Source organism: Triplophysa dalaica, chromosome 7 (genome assembly GCF_015846415.1).
Source record: "Triplophysa dalaica isolate WHDGS20190420 chromosome 7, ASM1584641v1, whole genome shotgun sequence".
Classification (NCBI taxonomy): Eukaryota; Metazoa; Chordata; class Actinopteri; order Cypriniformes; family Nemacheilidae; genus Triplophysa; species Triplophysa dalaica.
In genome coordinates this window covers 17787946-17808630 of record NC_079548.1, presented here as the reverse complement: position 1 = coordinate 17808630, position 20685 = coordinate 17787946, and the positions used below count along the sequence as shown (strand labels likewise).

Sequence of the window (20685 nt, the reverse complement as noted above, 5' to 3'; positions counted from 1 at the left end):
TAAGAGAAGCAAAAACCAAACAACATGCATGAAACCTCACAAGAAACATTACGTGTAATAAACAAATCCAACTGATAAAGGTATAATAGTGTGCTTTGAACTTGAAAGTGCAATAATTCCTCATCTCAAACGCAGTTTTGCACATTCACACCAGAATGCAGCTAAGAGATGCTTATTGCGATATAATTACGAGCTTTCCGAGCCTCAGCTCCCATTCCTTAGCCTATAGGCTCTAATTGCAAATCTTTTCATTCATTAAACAAACGCTGCTTCGCAGCATTCATTTCATGATAGACATCTGAACGGAAAACATTTCTCAGCGAGCCATGGCCAATTAAAGTTAATGTACGCCAATAGAGTGTGCCGTGTAGCATATTCAGATCAAACTATTTGGACTGTGACTTTAGGAAGCACGCCGCAGATCTTCGGAACACACAATCCCAACTGTTTGTTTGCTCTCCTAATGCCTGGTTAAAGCCACCAAACCCCGAGACAGTCAAAATCGGAGCGTTCATAAAAGTAACGAGAGGTTGTAATTAGAAACCTAGATCGTTAAAAGGCAAAAACTTCAAAGTGAAATGTTTCGAATGCCACGAAAAAGGCGAGCAGACATTCATCAGGGCTTTACCACTATCAGACTGTAATCTGTCTGGGATTCCACATGTGTTAACACAGCTACAAACGTAGAAGGCAAACACTCCAACAACACGGCATGAATGTCTCTATATATTAACAGCACAATAAACAACCTATTCAATTCCAGGGATTTGCATGAGAAATGGGAGCATTAGCGCGTTCAAAATACGAGCTAACGGTTGAGGGATGGCAGACTTCGGCGAGAGAGCCCTGCTGTGGTAGAGACGAACACAGTCTCGCTGTTAGCATATCAGTGAGCACAATGGCCTAGATTAGCCAAGTGTCAGTACTGAGCTGAAATAAGCTAATTGCTTAATTAGCTGACCCAATTCGATAAGCCTCTTCTAACATATTAACTCTAGCTATGTTACAAACAGCTGGAATTCCTGTTAAAAGTACGGCTCTAATTACATCCGTGAGTGCGAGAAACTAAATGAGACGGCCGACGCCGTACCAACGTTATTGTGTCTGAGACTATTAACATCCACTTCTTTTTTAAGCAGAAGAATGGCAGGGCCACGACAGAATTATTGCGCGCAGACATACGAAAAGGAATATATTACGCACGCTTTTGTTTAGTTTATTCGGTTCGGACTTTGATTTGTCGCGCCGCAGCCGCCCGCTATTGACAGCTGCTCCATGCTCGGTTGAAACAATTATGGCGCATATCTGTGAAAGTGATGTCAGCGAGCTGTTGGAAATAGAAAAGTCGGGTTAAAGGTAAAACCATTTTCTCATTAGACTGAACGATGAGTGGGACAGATTAATTTACATTTTCCCCTGACATATTTTACATACACAATCTTTCGCTTGCGCTGGGACTTATGGGCAAAAGAGCTCTATTTGTATAAGATGAAGTCATTTATATGCTAATTCATTGGAATGTAGACCTTCCACATTCATGTTTACCTATTAGTGCGTATAGATGCGAAGGGACATTAGAATATTGGAAATGGGGGTGGGTGGGAGGTTATGGGTAACAAAGTATTAGCAGAATGTTGCCTTCTATTTATCTCATATTATGGGCCACTTCGCCTTTATTTAAGCAGAACCCAAGAGCCAAGCTAGCTACAAGTCATACAGAAAACAACCAAAAAAAATGTCAACAGCAAGACAATTTCTCTAAATATGTACTTTTAAGAACTGCTTTTGATTTTAGCACTTAAAGGGACCGTTCACCCCACCCTAAAAAAATCTGTCATTATTTATTCACCCTCTGTATAAAATTTGTTGTTCTGATAAACACCGGGAATGAAATTTGGAAGAATGCTTGTAACCAAACCGTTCTTGGCCACCAATGAGTATCATAGTAGAAAAAAAGACAAAGGTAGTCAAAAGTTCCCAGGAACGGCTACACGCTCAACAGAAAAAAGAAATTACTAAAAAAAAAAAATCCTACAATGGTAGTCAATGGAGGCCAAGAAATGTTCGGTTACAAGCATTCTTCCAAATATCTTTGTTCAACAGAACAGAGACATTTATACAGATTTGGAATAACTTGAGGGCGAGTAAATGAAGACAGAATGATTCTTTTTGGATGAACCATCCCTTTAAAGGTAGTTTGGATCCTTGAAATGTTTTTTTCTCCGTTATATCAAAAATATAAAAGCCAACCAATTAAAATGTCCAACATTGCAATGTTACTTAGCTAAATATACGATTACGGCTGTAACAATTCCTCGAGTAACTCAAATACAAAAAAAATCATTGAAGCTTCGTTTTATCCATTTAACTACACACGGAGCACTAATAATGACCCGAGGGGAAATGCACTGACGCACAGCACGCTAAACTCTGGACATGTCATGTAAACACAGAAGACGCTTCAGAATAAATGAAAGAAAAATATACAGTGGGCAGAGGTTTTCAATTCTGCTCTGACAACCGCGAGACTGCGACAAACACTGCGTGTTTTTGTTATAATAGTGAGAGCACATTGTGCTTGGTACGTTCCATATCTTTAAACTGAACATTATAGGACTTCAGCCGGCAAAGTTTATCCTGTCTGACGAGCGCACACCACAATGTTTACAGCAGAGCCGTTGAATATAAGAGTTACGATGCTCACATAGACCACCATAGGAAGAATGGAATCCGAAAGTAACTATCGTCACGGAGCCTCCGATAGTTCCAAACTTTGCACTGTATCCCATTCATTTCAATGTCTCCCAAACGGATTTGCTGTACATTTGGTGAAATAACTGGCATTTTACATTTAAACGAGTTGTTTAATTTAAAGATTTAATTTCAATTGCCAAAGACTGATCTTATATTCATATTACTCCAAAGATAAAATGCTGCTATAAATGTAATCAGTTTACACAATGCGCTTTTATATAGCAAAATGTACCCTTGTTTGTGTGCGTTTGTCATTGTGCTTTTGCTAGTATGACATTGATCATTGGCGCAACGCGATTTTACTTTGCATCTGCACTATGAGGACATGAACACATGAGTTGCTCTAAAAAATTTTCACAAACATTTTACTGTTTGAGTGAAGCTATCGTCAAACACACTAAAAAAAATAAGTGTAACCCAACGACCTGCCACAATAAAAGTCCCGTAACCACAGTATTTTTTGTGGACAAATTTATTACCATTTAATAGTAAAAAATAAAAATCAGAAGTTTGAAAAATTAAAACTAATTTTGGTAAAGTAAATGCATCATCCATAAACTGAAGTTAGTTCTTTACCTTTGAAATTATTCTTTCTATTTATGTTTCGTATTTATATTTGTGCATTATATTGCATTTTGAATGTTATAGGGGAATGAAATGTATTAAATGTGTTTAGTTTTCACAGATATTAATGCATACAAATTCAGCAATACAAATTTTATTTTTTCTAAAAAAGAATCAATTTAGTTGTTCGTTTAAAGAGACCCGTTTTATTTTCTCTTGTATAATTGGTCTTGCTCTTTTGTAAAGAAAAATTACTTATCCGAATACTCGATTAATCGATGGAATAATCAGTAACACTCGATTACTTAAATAATAGATTGCTACAGCCCTATGGACAATACCTAAATACACAACCAGTTAGCCGACAAGCACAGACTAAATTCTGTAAAACACCAAGACCATCCCGTGTTCGCCAAAAAAACAGCATTCGGCTCCAACAACCACTGGCTGTTGGAGAGGTGTGACAGATCATATTACAAGCAAGGCTAAAATGCTAATGTAATTCCACATGAGCCGAGTTTAAAGAGATCCAATCGACCATTCCTGATCCCCACCGCCGTTGTGCCTAAGATGATGTTCCTCCTCTCATTGTCTCAGTAATTCACCAAAATTGCCACTTAGAGTCGCTCCAAGATGTGCGTTTCATCTGCGAGCTTCCTCTAGTCTCTACTAGTCAGTTCATTTTTACTTCCAAGAGCGCTAGCACTTCATTAACCTTGCCAGGCTCAAGATAAGAGAGGTAGAGCATCAAAGTAGCCAGCCTACGGAGAGAAGGGAATACAGACACCACACCGAACAGCAGCCATCAAACACACGCATGCAAAACACACAGTGGGCTCTTGAGTGTGTCATTATTAGCACTGGAAATAAACGTGCACCTTTCTAAATGTATGCATTGATATGACTAGAGAACGAACAGAATCAGGTTTTTATTGGCATACAGTTTGGTATAAACCGTTTCCGCAGCAACAAAAGCTTTTTTGACCTAAACTGAACTTCCGGTAGACCTCTGCAAAGAATCAATAACTCTCGAGTAGTTTTAATTCAATAAAATTGATATTCAATGAAAAAAAGATATTTATATTAATATATTTGTTAAAAAAAATATATATTAACAACACAGACCAGAAGTTATCCTCATGTTCTGTTGAGATCCATTAGGGTTTTTAACAGCTCAAAAACAACATAGTTGAAGGATCCAGATTATGGCTCAAGACCTTTCCTAATGATATGAAAACAATTGATACAATTATTATAAACTTGATAAAATGCAAACAACCTTCATGAAAAAAGGTTTCTTCACTTCTGCTCGGACAGCAGTTTAAAAACATTCCTTGTGTTCATTTCAAATGAGAGGAGTTTCTGAAAGTCTATTAAAGTCTATAATCTTAAAGGGGTGCTGCAACGATGTGTCATGCATTCGGAGTTCTTTACAATGTTAAACGTGCAGTCTTCTCATGCTTAACATGGTCAACTTGTCAAAAAAATGAGTCTAGGTGGGTCCTGGAATGAAAAAGTTTGGAAGTCTACGGAAAAGCAGGCGTCAGCATGGAGAGCAGAAGGAGACGTCACTTTCACTTGTGTGCAGTAGAGAGAGAAAGAGAGCATACATTCGCGAAGTTCAGCTGTTTGTTTGTTCACTGCATTTGGGTGATGAATGTTATATAACTGTGGATATAACGCTGGATTTGGAGATCGATTTAAACTGATATATGGAGCAGTCCCAACGCTAAAAGATGCCGGACATGAACCGCATGCGTTGAGTGAAACTGATGTCTGTGTTTTGTTAATGCGCTTTAGTTCAGCCTACCCCTCGCCCCCGCACACGCCATATGATTTCAGAAGTCATCGTTCATCTGTATCTATCTTTTATAATTGTTAATGTCAAGATTAATATGAGATTGGCAGAATCCCAGTGTGTTAGGGCCGCTTAAATTGTGACTTATTTGTTTTAACCCTGTAGTTATGAGTTTAGCATGAATGCTTTTATTTTATGCACCAGAGCTCCAATGAGGTAACAAGTTTGAAGCAAAATAAATGATAGTTCACCCAACAACCTTATCAAATTTCAAACCTGTATGACTTTTATTCTGCAGAACACAAGAGAAGATATTTTGAAGAATGATGGTAACTGATCAATGCGGCGGTACGCATTGATTTCTATTGCATGGAGACAAAACCCAATGCAAGTCAATGGGTATTGCCGTTGTTCACTTACAAACATTCTTCAAAATATCTGAAGACAGAATTTATTTTAATAGTTCCTAGCAATGGGTTTATAAAGTGTAGCTATGAAAATAATTGCATTGTGCACCCAAGGAATTCATGAAGATTCACGCAATGCTTCCTTGGTTAAGCTATAGTAGACAACACAAGATGTCTTGTATGTGCCCACAGAAATTCTACACCTAAAGCATTAAAGAGTGTTTAAATATTCTCTTCTAACACAGCATGTTCCTCTTAATCTCTACCCTCATTTTCCTATGAAGAGCACAAAATTATTTTTCTGGGGAGGGAACTGCAAATCCCTGTCTGGGTTCAGTTAAAAGGCTTAAAATGTCACTAAATGACAAAATTAAAAGCTTCCTCTACAGTTTTAAGACGAGATGTTGTGACAGTCGAAAGTTACCTGGATCAGAGGTTCATGTGTCATAAGCATTATGAAACGCTTTCAATAATGTCTCATTACCAATCGCAGATCCTGATATGAGATCTAAACAGCTTTTATTTCAATTGAATTCCATTAAAGCGCTAATTCACTACAGTAGAACTACAAAGTGTCAGAAAAACTCTCATGCTGAGAATATCAACTTAATGCATTAACAGATTCCCGCCCCAGGATTCCTGCTTAAAGTATTTTTAATGAATATTTTTAGCTTAAATTTTAAGGAAAAAAATCTTCAAGCAACCCTGCAAACGTTCCCTCATACATTCACCGAACATGTGATACCAGATGAAAATGACACTACTCTGTTCTGCACATGATTGTGATATCTCTGTCAGGAGTTGTGTGCCAAACGCAGGACATCTAGTGAGCCAGCTTAGATTGCGGGTGAAAAGAGACTTTGGCATTTGTGAAGAGCTTCCATATGTATCACTTCTGTTGTGGGCCCTATTCCGCGGATCGACAAAACCAGCAGAAAGGATAAACCGGGAAGTCTCTGTGCCAGTGAGGAGCAGGAGCCCAACGTGTAAAGAAGGAAAAGTTGCCGTGCCGCCGAGCAGAGCCGGGCGCAATCCTGCATTGGCGCTGATAACATGGTTGGATTAGTGATGTTTAAGGGAAGAGAAAATTATTCATTCGAGATGGATGAAAAGCTGCACTTGTCAAGTCTCCCAGTCATGCACTTTCCATCTCATTCCCAGTAGCCGGCGTGCATATTTTCCCCCTCAATGCTAATGTTCGTGCGGTGACATCGTGAGCACATTACCCTCTCTCTTTAAACACAGAGACAAAATGAATTTTGCCCGCACTAAAAATTAAAAAGTCAAATAGGTGGGATTGGGTAATAGAAAATGCGCTAGCGTATGAATAGCACAAAGTAAACTTCTAAGGTGACCCCTAAGTGAAATTGCAGTCAAGCTAGCGCATCTTGAACAGAAAAACGGTTTTAGTTCGCAATCCAAGCGTTTAGCTGTAGATTTAACGCTACAGCAAACGACCGATCGAGTTTTCTTTATATCAACCCCGCAGTTTGCAACGCAATTAATGATTCCAGCCACTTTCCAGTCTGATGATACACTGAATACATCAGCTTCTCTATACAAATATTATGATCTGTCTGATGAGAGCCATGGCTCTAGTCTGGATGGCTAATAAATTATAAGCACGCTTCTCGTTTACTCATCAGAGCTAATGAGGCTGATAAAATTACCTTGAGGATCATAATTACAGGGCGAGTGGCAGAAACGCTGGCACCGACTGCAACACACACACACACACACACACACACACAGCCCTAACAGAAAGAACAAATAGAAAAGCACACAGTGTCTATCACTGGACAAGCAGAGTTTGACCTTTATAATATACTGTGCGATAGATAAGTGCGATGTATGCTTTTAATTAAACAATTTAAAGGCATCACACCACACCGAGAGGCGCCACGTTTGAGCGACACATTAGCGTGCAATTCTTGCTTCACCCAAACAGAACTGTGAAAACATACCAAATCACACAGTTCTTCGTTCTCAAATCCATTTCCAGTTAATTACTGACCTACGCTTAGCTGGCCTTGATCAAGCAAATATGTAAATGCTACTCGGATATGCGAGATATAGGGTGAGGTTAGGAAAGGCCACGGTCGGGCTGATTTTGGAACGCAGTGCCACAAACAAACCCGAGCAAATTTCGCCTTGTACATTAAGCACTCCATCAGTAATGGCATCTTTTGATGGACACGAGCTCACCTCTGAGAATTATTTAATTTCGTCAGCCATTGGAGGGACCGATTGTTTTACTTATGAATATTAATGTCCACCTAATTTGAAGCTGTTGTTAATGCTTGTCTCTAGGAGCTTGGCGAATCAGGTCCCATTCCTGTTAAAACCGTGTATTAGACACCCCCTGACACTAAGCCCTCGCCTTTGATTCTTAATTGCAGGAGTGCGAGCGTTTGCGGGAGGTGGGGTGCAAAGCTTTAATTAACTCTAATATCACACGTATTCAGTCTCACTGTCACCCGCATCACGCGTGGCGTTTTGCACCAATATCATCCTCGGCTAGAGAGAGATGGTGTTCCAAGTTCATGATCACAATTTCATGCATCTTAAATCGGGGATGGATGGCCTAAGCAGCGGCGTAATATTAAACGAGAGTAAATTATCGCAATGCATTTTATTAAAACCCATGTTAAACGATAACTATGTAAACGGTCGTTTTTTAAAGCGCGGGCAACAATTACGGTCTCTGCGTCATGCGTGATGTATTTTAATTTGGAACGAGGGGGAATTCAACTGCAAAATTGGAACAAACAAGGCATTTTGGGTACTTTGCAGTTTGTGGGACCCAACACTTTAGGCCTCACGATTTTTATACACACGTGAAATTCAGAATGTTTACTTTACAGTTAAGTAAACCGTTTCCGAATAAAAGCTCTGAAGCAGGTTTTAATATAATATAATAAGAACTTACATAAGGATTTATTGAATAAGTAGTTTAAAAGTCAAATATACAATAAATACAAGCACATCTGTGTGTAAGCATCTCTCAAGAGAACTTTTAAAACTTTTTAAAACATCGTCAGTATGTTTTTCAAACAGTGAGTCATATACTGACATTTAAACACCATGTAAAAGACATCTTTGGACAATTTTTCTTAAGTTAAATGAGGTACGCATTTAATTGAACTAGGTAAGAGGACTTAAAAAAGGGTATAAAACCAACAATCCGTGCCTTTCCAGCACAAGATCCTCTGGCTAATCTCCAGCTTGATTTAGCATTCTGTGAAATATGAAATAAAAAACTGGAAAAGTCAAAGACAGATGCATGTGAGCTCATAGTGCCCCCTTCAGCTCACTGCAGGCAATACATCATTACCACTAACAGAATGCTAAATTCAACTTTCTCTTTTCTTGGGGTTTCTTCTTGAGATCAAGAAACACATTCAAGTACTTTAAACATCCATGTATAAATCCATTAATAAAAACATATGTTTTATATCCGAACAAGTGAGAGGGTGTAAACTAATTTATAAATAATTATTCAAACTAACTATTCAAGACAAAGACAAAAAATTGCATATGACCAAAATGCTAAACGAAAATACGAAACAAAATAAATATAATTTATAATAGACGAATAAATGAAGACGTGAAATACAATCAGAACATAACCCGAAACGGGGAGGGGCGTTTAAGAAAAACATTTTGCTGTCAAACTGACCGGCTGAGTGTCCAGACGCACTCATAATTCTAGTCCCACCTGACATCTATACTTCAGCGCATTCAACTTCATGCAGGAGATCTAGATGACATCAGTTCCTCTCTTCTGAACATCACTCTCCAATTGATGCTTTTTTACTCCTCCGTCTAAACAATTTTGAGAAGGATGACTTGCGTTTGTTTTTCAATTTCTGAAGACCTGCAAAGACACAAAGAACAGAATGTTCAATAACAATATAGCACATAAGCTCATTCGAGTGGTCATATTTATTTTTATGTTTGTAAAAACTTACCAAGCCTTTGCATCATCTCATTCAACTGTTGATCTTCCTCACCCTCCCTTAAGATGTGAAAAAAATAGCACCTCCATTTACCCTTTGTAAGTGTTTAATATTCACTTTGTAGGAACAATAAAAAAAGAACTTTAAATCAAAGGCTTATTTGAGCATTTAAATTTTATTTAAGGACACACCTTATCCTGTCCTCCTCAAGTCCCTCAACAATGGCGTTCCTGTCATTCACAATCTCCATCAATCTGTTCAACAGCTCGCTCTCTCTCCTCTTCTCAACTAGACTCTTCACATGTTCTAACAGTCAAACACAAGAGTTTCTTTTAATTGCATTTCTCCTACGTGCAAAAATATAACCAAGACATCTAAACTAATAAGGCGACGACATTTCACCCTTTATGAGATGGTGTATGAAATGTACATAATGTACGAAGCACTGTTTATTTCCAAAGCAATTATGAAAATCATCTTCATTATGACATATAGCATAAGTGTCCAAGAATTGCCTCCACAAGACATCTATAAATTACCATCACATTCACAATTAGTGTATAATGTAGATTTACGATAGTTGCCAATGGTTACACCATTTACTTCCATAAAATTTCTATCAAGATGTGTATTTGGAGCAACTGACCTGCTGTTTTTAACTGAGAAAATGTTGATAAAATGTTAAATGCTCCCTTGTTTTGCTTTGGATAAAAGTGAATGCATGAATGATCTGCACATTAAACTGTTACCTGGTTTATTGATCAATCTCCTAAGTTCTCCTTCTACTCCCGGCTGCTGGTCCTCCAGATCTTGCGTCCTCACTCTTAACCAACATGCAAAGCATTCATTTTTTATTTTTGCCTCATGCATTCAATGTTTGTTCTTATTTGTGAAAAGGAGAGGAGGACGAGGGCAGTGAGGGAATGGCACGAGCAGTGAAGGACGAGAGAAATCCAGGCCCCTCTTGTCTTTCACTGCTGTCGCTTCTCCTCTTAAGATTATGAAGTAGTTCATTCGTGAGAGATGCGACACCCGTGCAACGCACAGCTGTTGCTTATTATCACTTGTGTCCCCGGTCTCGCACCGTTTCCTTACGCCCCTCGTCCCGCTCTCCTTGTCACAATATTCAAATCGGCTTACATGTACATGAGCTCCGACTCCCGGCGAATGTAGCCTTGTTTTTTCCGAATCAGGTTAAACCAGTCGACCATCAGGGGATCCATCAGAAGGTCCCCGTGACCCTCTGTAAAACAGGCCAATGTCAAAGACGCTAGAGGTCGTGATTGCGTCGCTCACATCTAGACACTCCACCTCCACCCGCAATTTAAAGTGCTCTGGAGACAAGCATCTCAAAATACCAACATTCAACCTCCATTTGAGGTACGATGATGAATTCTATATTTCACCTGATACAGCGCTATAATACTGTCTAAAAAGCATGTTTTCCATTGACTTTGCCTTGAGGTGGTACAAAAACATACAAGTACAATCATACGCCGCACACGTGCGTCCGTGTAATTTGATCAAGTGGTGGTCTTTGCTTTGGTGGGACCGAGAGGCAGTTAGGATCTATCAAATCCCACTTGCTGCTAGAAGCAAGACAGGTGACTGGAGAAGCGAGTCGAGAGATGATATTACTGTGACCTTGAAAACAGCCAATCAGGTACAATTTCCCCATTCGGCTAGCAGCCTGCCGCCTCTTCTCCATTTCCTTCCCAGCATCCCACAGGATGATGCGGAGCTTCCCCTGCGCCTCGCCTCATTTGGCCCCGGCTGCTGAAAACGAGAGCCCTTTTATTGGCCACGGCCTTCCCCTAAAGGCTACATCGGAATTCCGACTCCCAGGTGGTCGGCCTCAGCTAACAGGTTTGGAATGAGTGCGCGACTCCACAAACTGCACACACACACGGCTACTACGTGTCACCTAAAGCCTGATGTTCAAAAGCTGAGAGATCGTTCTCACACTGCACCAAAAGGAACAATGATCCGACCAGCTTGTTTTGTCCCAGACATCCTTGGGAAGATTCGGTTCTTCAGAATAGTAATGAAATACGTTTTAGTGAGTTTGGATTTGCCAACAATTCTGCAAATAAACCCCTGCAGAAGAATCCTGACATATGAGGGAATGTTATTTTATGTTTATACCTTACCTTCCTCATAAACGCGAAGTCTCCACTCCAATTCTACACCCTGATTTTCCAAATCATTCAGATTGTACTCTATGTCCTGCAATTCTTTGGTGATCTGGTCCGCTGGGATGTGGTGGGGTTTGATCTGAGCTAAGACAACATTTTTGTTTGTTTTTTAATACTGTAAGATTATTGTAAGCTTGTGAATTTACGGTAGGTGATCTGGTCTCATTCAAGCCATTTTCAGCTGACGATTCATTCCCATTATCTTTAAAAAATATATCATATGGAGATAACATATATTATATAAATGTAAGTTTAGTATAACAAAAGAAATTCAGACAATCTTCCTCAGTTTCAACTCCTTTTTCAACCACATAAGTTTGACAGTTTTTTCACACATTCTCAGCATGTCCATCATGACATCATAACACATTGCTTGATTCACAATTAAAAAGCTTTGGATAAACTTCCACTGTTATTTGTTTAAAGAAACTGCTTACTTGTGCTCACCGGCCAGTGGCGAGATGGTTTCGGAGAGGAAGGTCTGTGACAAGACTGAGAGGGTGACACACATGAGGAAATTGCACAATCACTTTTATAACCTGTGAAAAGAACTGACATTAATGATTCAACCAAAATCACCAGTTTAATGTCCCATGATGTATTTATTCAGTACAGGAGACCCACCACAGGCCAGTCCCGCACACGAGACAACAGGACTGAATGTCTGGACGGGAGAGGAGTTCACAACCCAACCTGGGGTTGTACAAGGTGTATTCGGAGCACTTTCTGTAAAACAATATGATCAACTTCAAATATGTTACACATGTATTTATAAAGGCTTTTAAAGTTAGAGAAGCCTTACCACAGATGCTGGGTTCTTTATAAGTTTTACGTTGGTTGGAACAATATATGTCATCCAAGTCACTTTCTTGTTTCATAGGAGTCAACAGAACACCCTCAACAGACTCATGAGCTCTTCAAAAATATATAGACACATCAAGCGTGAGGTTAGCAAAGTCTTTCACCCATAAACCACCTTAAAGGAATATTTCACCCAAAATATGTCATTTACTCACACTCTTGTCAGAAGAAAGTCAAACAGGTTTGATATGGCAAAATGGCGAGTACATGACAGAATTTTAATTTTTGATTGAACTATCCTGTTTGAACAGGATAGTCTCAAAGTAGCAGGAACAGATCATCAGCCACAACCAAAATCTATTAATATAAACTCAAAGCCTCACCTTTTATGGTACAGGAGATGCAAGCAAAACAGAATGTCTGATCAGAGGAACATAAGTAAGAGTAAAGCATTTCAGTGGGGGCTTGTTTAGGCGCAGCACTCCTTGGGACTGGTGAGCATTGGGGACAGCGTGAGAGAATGCACTCTGTGCCAGTCAAACACTATAGGTTGGGTAGGAGACATCAGCAGGCTAGAGGACGAATACATGAAAGGCCCCACTGTCAGTACTCAAGTGTCATTGCAACTCACACCCGAGTGACTCAGCCTGCTTTCCCCTTGTGTGGATTAGACAGCATTAGAGATAACTAGACTGATCGAACTTACTTCAGTCTTGGTCCATTTGGAGCCTTTGGCTTTGATCTCCGGTCAGCCAGGGCTTCGCAGCTCTGAACACCTTGGGCTAAAGTGGAGACGAGAGGGGGACATTACGACCAAAATGTCCAGTTACCACGCGGGGCAATTTGAAACTATCCCATTAAAAAATATGTATAAAAATACCACACTGCATGCAACAGGTAAATGTACCAGAAACCATCGTCTTAGTGATAGTTCACCTTCAGAATAAAAATCCTATCATTATTTACACACCCTCTTGTCATTATAAGCCTGTGCGACTTCGTTCTGCAAAACAAGATATTTTGAAAAATGTTAACAGAAGAATGTTGGTCCCCATTGACTTGCATTGGTTTTGTGTCCATACAATAGAAGTGTATGGGGACCAAGGATGTCTGGTTTCCAACATTCTTCAAAATATCTTATTTAGTGTTCTGCACAAGTCATACAGGTTTGGAATGACAAGAATGAAGGAATTTTCGTTTTTGGCTAAAGTATCCCATAAGGATTCTGTATTATTCATGTGGATTAAATTGAATACCTGGCCCCAAATGTGACAATGAATGTCGCACATGGTTTAATTTTAACTCTTCCTGCCTCTGTTCACATCTCCTATATAATGCGTATGTTTATTAATATATTGCCAATGTGACCTTTAGAAACCATTTTAAAAGCACAAGCAAAGGTCATCAGGAAGCAAACGGCACCTTTGGCAGAGGAAAGCTGCAGGGATGGAGGTCTGGTGCGCTCTTTGCTGATGGCACTGCGGTAGAGGGATTCTGTGGTGCTGAGGCTGCAGCTGATAGCAGGGGAGGATGGAGTGGCCTGATTTAACTTCATTTCTCTCACACCTCTGCTGTGTAACTCCTGCCTCCAGCTGGAGGACTCCGAAGTGATTGGCCTGAAAGAAACCATACAGACATTTTACATTCAGCATTTACATGTACATGACCCGAATGGATGTATACAATTACTCAGTTGTACACATACATATATATAAGTTAGTATAAAAACAATCACAGTGACAAACATCAAGTTTAATGTGTAGTCACTCACTGCCTCTGTGTTCCTGTGTCAGAATTCAGTGCATTGTTATTATTGGTGTTTCCTTCAGGTAGTTTCCAGTTGATCGGGGCATTTGTTCGGTCTTGGTACACAACCTTCAGACCGGCATTCTGATCAGTGGAGATTTCTGAGGGCTGTCTCGCGGTCAGCCGATGATCTGCTGCCGAGCCGCAGGACTGGAAGAACTTCTGCCGGGCCGCCTGAGTCCTTTGAGCAGAGGCGGTCCATGACTGTGTGGCTGAACAGAGGTTTGCTGGTCTGGGCACAGGGATGATGGGTGTAGATAATGAGGTGAAGTGCTGAGATGATGGCTGACCAGCAGTCTCAGATTTGAGTGACGGCTCTGAAAGCGTAACGCCGCTGTTCTTATAAGGTTTCACAGTGGGGTTGAAGGCAGTTTGTGCATGTTGGTGAAGGCTGCAGACCAGCGATCCAGGGTCCGCTTCCAATTTAAATGCCCCAGATTTCAACGTGCCATAGCATACGCTACATCTATTCAGAAATAACAAATCATTAAACACCTAACATGACAAACCCCATGCAGTCACCGATTCCATAGTTACTTAAAGTCAAGCATATAGCGTTAATTCTGGCAGGTCACTTGAGTTAAGCTCGCATCAGCTGATCCTCATCTACCCATAGAAATATGACGCCATCACAGCTTCAGATTTCAAATTCATTCAGCTAACAGCAGTTTATCGCGTTAATGAGGAGCAACCTACCCTCCTCCTTCCCCAAGTCCACTTCACATTTACAATTGGGACTGGACTTGTTATTTTCTTTTTCATAAGCCTCAAATACTTTATATAATGTGTTACACTTAAATGTCATTAAGAACTAATGACATCTAAGAGGGGTTATTGGCTGCATGGATGGGCAGGGAGTTTTTCCACCGAACAGAACCATACCGTCAATCTAAACTGTGCTAACTGTCAATCATTTTCAATGGTAGTGAACCTGACAGAATATAAACTTATGAATGTGATTTACATTAATTTCATGCAACACACTCACTTAAAGCAGTTCCGATGGTAAAGTTTGCCATCCACCAGGTGTCTCTGGACCAGATGTACATGATTTCCACATACTGTACAGTCACTTTTAAGAGTGCCGCTTTTATTTAACGTCTCCACCAAAATGGTTTTCTGTAAATAAGCAGATAACTGGAATGAGGGGTGGAATTCTCAAACTAAATTGACCTTTGGGTGAACCGTTGTTTAACCTTATTTTCCTAACATTAAGGCATCTAGCAGAAACTTATGAAGTTACTAACATAGCTATACATTTAATCAGTACTTGCAAAACTGAATATTTGAACCTGCAACATTGGCACCATTCTCTAATATTCTAAATGATTTTAAAAACCCGTGTTGAATGTAGCTGACGTTTAAAGGCAGACTGAATCAATACCTTCTCAGCATCTCTGTGTGACTGTGAAGATCCTGCCCTGAGTGCCGTGACCAGTGTCTGCACACATTTTGTCCCTGGACGTTTGTGCCATTCAGTGCCAGCTTGCCGTGCTTGAGTAGCAGAAGCGTGCTTCTCTGGAGCAGTTTTGTGGATATTAAGAGACTGAGGATGGTTGTCTCTTACAATTTTTGGCATTTCGGTTTTAGGAGGATGATTCTCTGTATTTGTTTTGAAATTGTGATTTTTGGCAACCACAGGCAGATTCTTCTTCTCTGATGGCACCTCCTTTGAGACCTCTGCGTGGCGCTTGACACCTCCTCCCACTCCCCCGACTGAAGAAAAAAAAGTCTTTATACTATGCTTATGTTCAAATTTGCTTACAAGCAGCATCCATCGAACACAACTGTAGAAGCAAATTTTAAGTAAGCATCGAAGGTAAAGACACTACATGGTTTGTTATTGTGTCAGAACACTAAAAAGAAAAGTGCTTCATACCACATCATATTTTATTTATTACAATTATTGCTACACAGTTTGCGATTCTCTAGCTATCCATTCTAAAGAACTAGATGAATTTAAGTAAATTTCACTCAGATTTAAATGAAAGTTACTTGTACTAGGGATAGCTTGTCTTCATTTACTCACACTCGAGTACTTGCAAATCTGTGTAAAAGACTTTGTTCTGTTGAACAAAGATATTTGGAAGAATGGTTGTAACCAAACAGTTCTTGGATCCCATTAATTACTTTAGGAGAAATGACATTGGTATTCAAAAGCGTCACAGAACTGTTTGCTTTCCTACATTCTTCAAAATATCTTCGTGTCCAATAGAACAAAAGAATTTACAAAGAAATGTCTCATACTACGGTAGTAAAATATAGTCAATACACTGACAAAAGTACGTCTTACTCTATAACCATTGGTGTAGAATTAAAACAACACCTTAATCCAATTGATACAAGGTGATGGACAGAAGTAATCTTACTTGGCGAACGACCATTGAAGTAATTGTAGTATTGCGAGACATATGTGAGGATGCTCAGTCGGTCCGGGACAGGCAAAGCCACCATGTCCTCTGCATCCAGAAGAGCTGGAATTCCCAGATGTTCTTCAGCCAAATGGAATGCCTGAAGCACAGCACAAAAGACTTGCTATCAAACTTACATCTCTGACAACGAGACCACCACCACCACCACCGAAGATGTTGAGATACAAACAAATAAGATAAGCACACTTAATCGCACAGCATTAAGTTAGTAGTGTTACGCACATACTGTATGTTCAAGACACTAAACATTTTCTCACATGATTCTTTCAGTGCACTATAATAGCATGCACTGCCAATGGTTTTCTAGGGGAAAGGCACTCGGCCAATTAACTGTAAACACAGACAAGGCACAAAGAAAGGAGTCTTCGAAAATAGAAAAGGCCAGCAAGCAGCGAGATCTGGCACTACATCAAGCAGGTCTGGACAGGGAGCGCATAATGAATAGGACGTTTCCTGTTTGTGGCCTGGGAAAGAGGACAGAAAGGGGGGATACCAGAGCATTGTTCAGGACCTGAACACACTTATTAAACTTCACAGGACAGCCGAGGGGGGTGCATATCCTCCATGATGCAGACGCAGCTGCAACTTCCCGTTTCTCCTTTGACAAACATCACTGGAGAGATACTGTACAGTGTTGATCGTTTATTTAAATCAAGTAGAGATTTATTTAATGTTAAAGCAGCAGAATTAAAACGGCCCATCCTTTGGCGTTCAAACACACCATGATCTGACATTTGTTAAGACAGTAGTAGAAAAGAAGTAAGTTAATCTTGATGTAGAGGATCAGGTGGCCTGACCATCACCCTTCTAAATAATGCACGCACCGGAAAGACACCACAAAACTCAAGTTCCAGCTACAACCTAATACTGCCTACTATAATCTGAAGTCTCTGATGAGCTCTTTCTTTCTCTGCGTCCTCTTTTTAAAAAAAGTCCCAGTTGTGACGCATCACACTGCCTCATTCTCACAGAAGCACATCCTGACAGGAAAATAATTAGGTCACCAGTCTTGGTCAGGCATTGTCCTCTATACACAAACAGAAATTAAATTTGGCATATGAAATTCATATAGAGGCAAACTGAACGCGCTACACAAATTTAGTTCTTAGTTAAAGGGATAGATTACCTCCAAAATGGAAATTCTGTCATCATTTACTAGCCCTCTTGTCATTTCAAACCTGTAATATTTTCTTTATTTTGTAGAAAACAAAAAGATATTTTGAAGAACAGCACCGGCACCCAATCACTTCTATTGTATGGACACAAAACCAATGCAAGTGAATGAGTGACGGTAAACAACATTCTTCAAAATATCTTTCCTTAGTGTTCTACGGAAGAAAGTGGTAGTAACATAAACATTACTTGTGTGATGCATTATGTGTGCAATATATATCATTTAATTTTGTAATACACCAAAAACATCAAACACAAACTGTGTTAACAGCTCTGGCTCCAACACATGACTCCAAACATGGATTATTTTGCTGAGCAGCAGTTTCATTAAAAATGTGGCTGAATTAGCATGAGTTTCTCAAGCGGCGGGGAAAGCTCCAACAAGCCCTTATTCATACCAGGCAAACAAACAATACATGTATATTTAGACGCTCCCCAGAAAAACAATCTTTAAAATAATGAAAATCTAACAATAGATGTAACCAATAATTGTTCTTGTAGATTAAGTGCTGCCAAAAACAAGAGGAAAAGCAAAGCACATCTCTAAACAATTATGTTGAAAACAAATGAAGACAACTTGGGGCAAACCCTCATTGTGCGCATTATCATGGGACTATAACAACTGCATATTTATACAGGAAACAGCTAAATGGGACACTTAGTTTTACTTCCAGAGTTTCCTACATTCAACACAACTTACCAAGTGGTTGTTGTAATACACATTGTCCTTGGAGAGAGACTCAAAGTTTCTGAAAGAAAACAAGGATGTGAGTCAGTATTCAGACAGATAAAAGTCTTGATAACCGTCACAATGCAGAGACTCCATCAAGCTCAGCAAAGTTCAACAACAGCACACACAAAAAGATATGTAGTTACTACATTTATCTACATTAGAAATGGCCATGCACGAAAGCAATATAAAGATACAACATGCACATATTTTAAAGGTCACAAATAAAAAGTAATATTAAAAGTTATTATTAAGCTGAAGGGTCGCAAGTCAGTCAAAAGCCATGTAGTGAAGGTTAACGTCCCTGATGTTATTATAATTCCAGCAGTGTCTCTTGAATGTATTTGGACACTTAATCCACAATTTTTGAACTTCATTAACTTCATATAGGCAAACAAATGTAAAAGACCTTTTCTCAAAATAACTGCACTTTTCTTAGTCATTCTATTAATTGTAATGTCTCAGGAATTGTGCAGCATGACGTCACTTCCCCTCAAGGTTACACAGGTGTAACTAAGTAGCAACACCTGTAGCTCCTCACATGAAATATTGATGCGTCAATAGGTTTTACAGCCAAACACATTTACTTCAGTAAAACACTATCTAACTGCGGAATAATTTCTTTAAAATAAATGCCAGATGGTATGTTGTCACGATTCCAATATAAGCATAATACGCAAACCACAAACGTTTTATAACTCTTTAGTGTACGATTAGATAGTCGATATATATCCGACTAATATGGCGATAAAGCTCAAACAATATTATAATTTGTACTTTAAATGATCGATTTAAGCATTTTTCGAAACCTAATTATAGACAACATTACAAGTAAGAGACTCTTACATAAGGTCTGGTCTGAATTTGTGAATAAGAGCGCAGAAGGCCAGTCCATCTCTGAATGACGTCGTCATGTTGCTGACGGTCACATCTCTGTATCCTTCACACTCAATCTTACACCACTGCTGCAGAGCCTTGATAGCCGCCATCCTCTCCACGAGCGCTCAGAAACACCGCGAGAACTTGATCTTAAAACAAAAGTCGCTTGGTCGGAGAAATAACGACGAGTTTAGTGGAAGAAATCACGTTGGATGTATTGCAGGAAGTCCAGAGGAGCGTAAAAAAGTTGAAACGGATCAGAAGTTTGTCACTGGCGTCCTTCAATGTGCCGGTCATTTGGCAGAGCAGCAGCAGCACCTGTATATATACAAGAGGAGGGGCCTGAAATTATCCATTATTAACGCTAATTGCTTTTATTTGTTTTTTGTATTTATACATTTACCTTCTCAGACGTCTGCTTATTTACTTACTTACGTATTTATTGTTATTTCATGTTATTATTTGAAGCATGTATTATTTGAAAAAAAAAAAAGTGTTGGCCTAAAAACGATGATGAAAAAACCTCCACATTTGTATTCTTAATGAAACCACAGGGGGTATTTTAAAACAGTACGTTTTACGTTTTTTATTAGTGGATGTGAGTGTTTACAAAGGCCTCCAAACGGGGTCATCTCATTTGCATATGAAAACAGGAAGGCCCAGTGAAAAAAAGGAACTGACCTACATGAAACTGTATGAATAACGAAACAAAACTAAGTTTTATGTTTAAAGTCATTAACAGCATCTTTCAAATACACAACACTGTTTTTTAGATTATAAAACAATGCACCATAACCGTGTGCAAGAATGAACATTGCATCTGCTAAGGAGGATAGAGATTGTTTTTAGGTGTAATTTCAGAGGAGCCTTCTCCAAATTTGAATTGGGTAAATTATGGTGAGCATAGCAAGTTGTGGATGGGTGGGGAACGATAGGGGTTGTTTAAAGCTTGACACTGAACTTCATAATGAAAGAAACCTGAGTCTGGTGAAGAAAAAGAGACACTCTCTCACAATATAGGATGCACATCGAACATATAAGAAATCTCCATGATTTTACATGTACTATATCCCCATCTATGTCTATATTGTTCTATTAAAAATAGACCTACTTCATAGACAAACCAGGCTTTTGAAATGCCACATTTCCTTCTGCCCAGAGGAGGGCACTGTGACTCTAATGACAAC

At 39.4% G+C, this 20685-nt stretch overlaps 1 protein-coding gene across 5 annotated transcripts; it reads right to left on the bottom strand.

Annotated features, from left to right (window-relative positions):
• Positions 1-8509: 8509 nt before the first annotated feature.
• micall2a (mical-like 2a) lies at positions 8510-19850 on the bottom strand. 5 transcript variants are annotated; one of them, XM_056754022.1, is made up of 17 exons: positions 19466-19850; positions 18590-18638; positions 16654-16795; positions 15669-16000; positions 15273-15403; positions 14250-14750; positions 13901-14094; positions 13185-13260; positions 12480-12592; positions 12302-12403; positions 12115-12216; positions 11633-11761; positions 10623-10725; positions 10232-10305; positions 9674-9788; positions 9495-9541; positions 8510-9400 (listed from the first exon to the last, which is right to left on the bottom strand). In XM_056754022.1, exons 1-17 carry the CDS (start codon positions 19606-19608, stop codon positions 9315-9317), a joined length of 2439 nt encoding a protein of 812 aa, XP_056610000.1. In that variant the 5' UTR covers positions 19609-19850; the 3' UTR covers positions 8510-9314. The 5 variants fall into 5 exon arrangements, 2 of the variants coding, with proteins under 2 accessions (XP_056610000.1, XP_056610001.1); XM_056754023.1 differs by lacking the exon at positions 8510-9400 and having other exon boundaries at positions 9497-9598; XR_008907250.1 differs by lacking the exons at positions 8510-9400; positions 9495-9541; positions 9674-9788 and having other exon boundaries at positions 10268-10305; positions 10623-11513.
• Between the last annotated feature and the right edge of the window lie 835 nt (positions 19851-20685).

Coding starts and splice junctions, on each gene's coding strand:
- micall2a (XM_056754022.1), bottom strand. CDS start 19,608: ATGGCGGCTATCAAGGCTCTGCAGCAGTGGTGTAAGATTGAGTGTGAA. Junction 18,639..19,465: donor AAATTCAGACCAGACCTTAT/GTAAGAGTCTCT, acceptor GTTTTCTTTCAG/AAACTTTGAGTCTCTCTCCA. Junction 15,404..15,668: donor CACACAGAGATGCTGAGAAG/GTATTGATTCAG, acceptor GCTTATTTACAG/AAAACCATTTTGGTGGAGAC.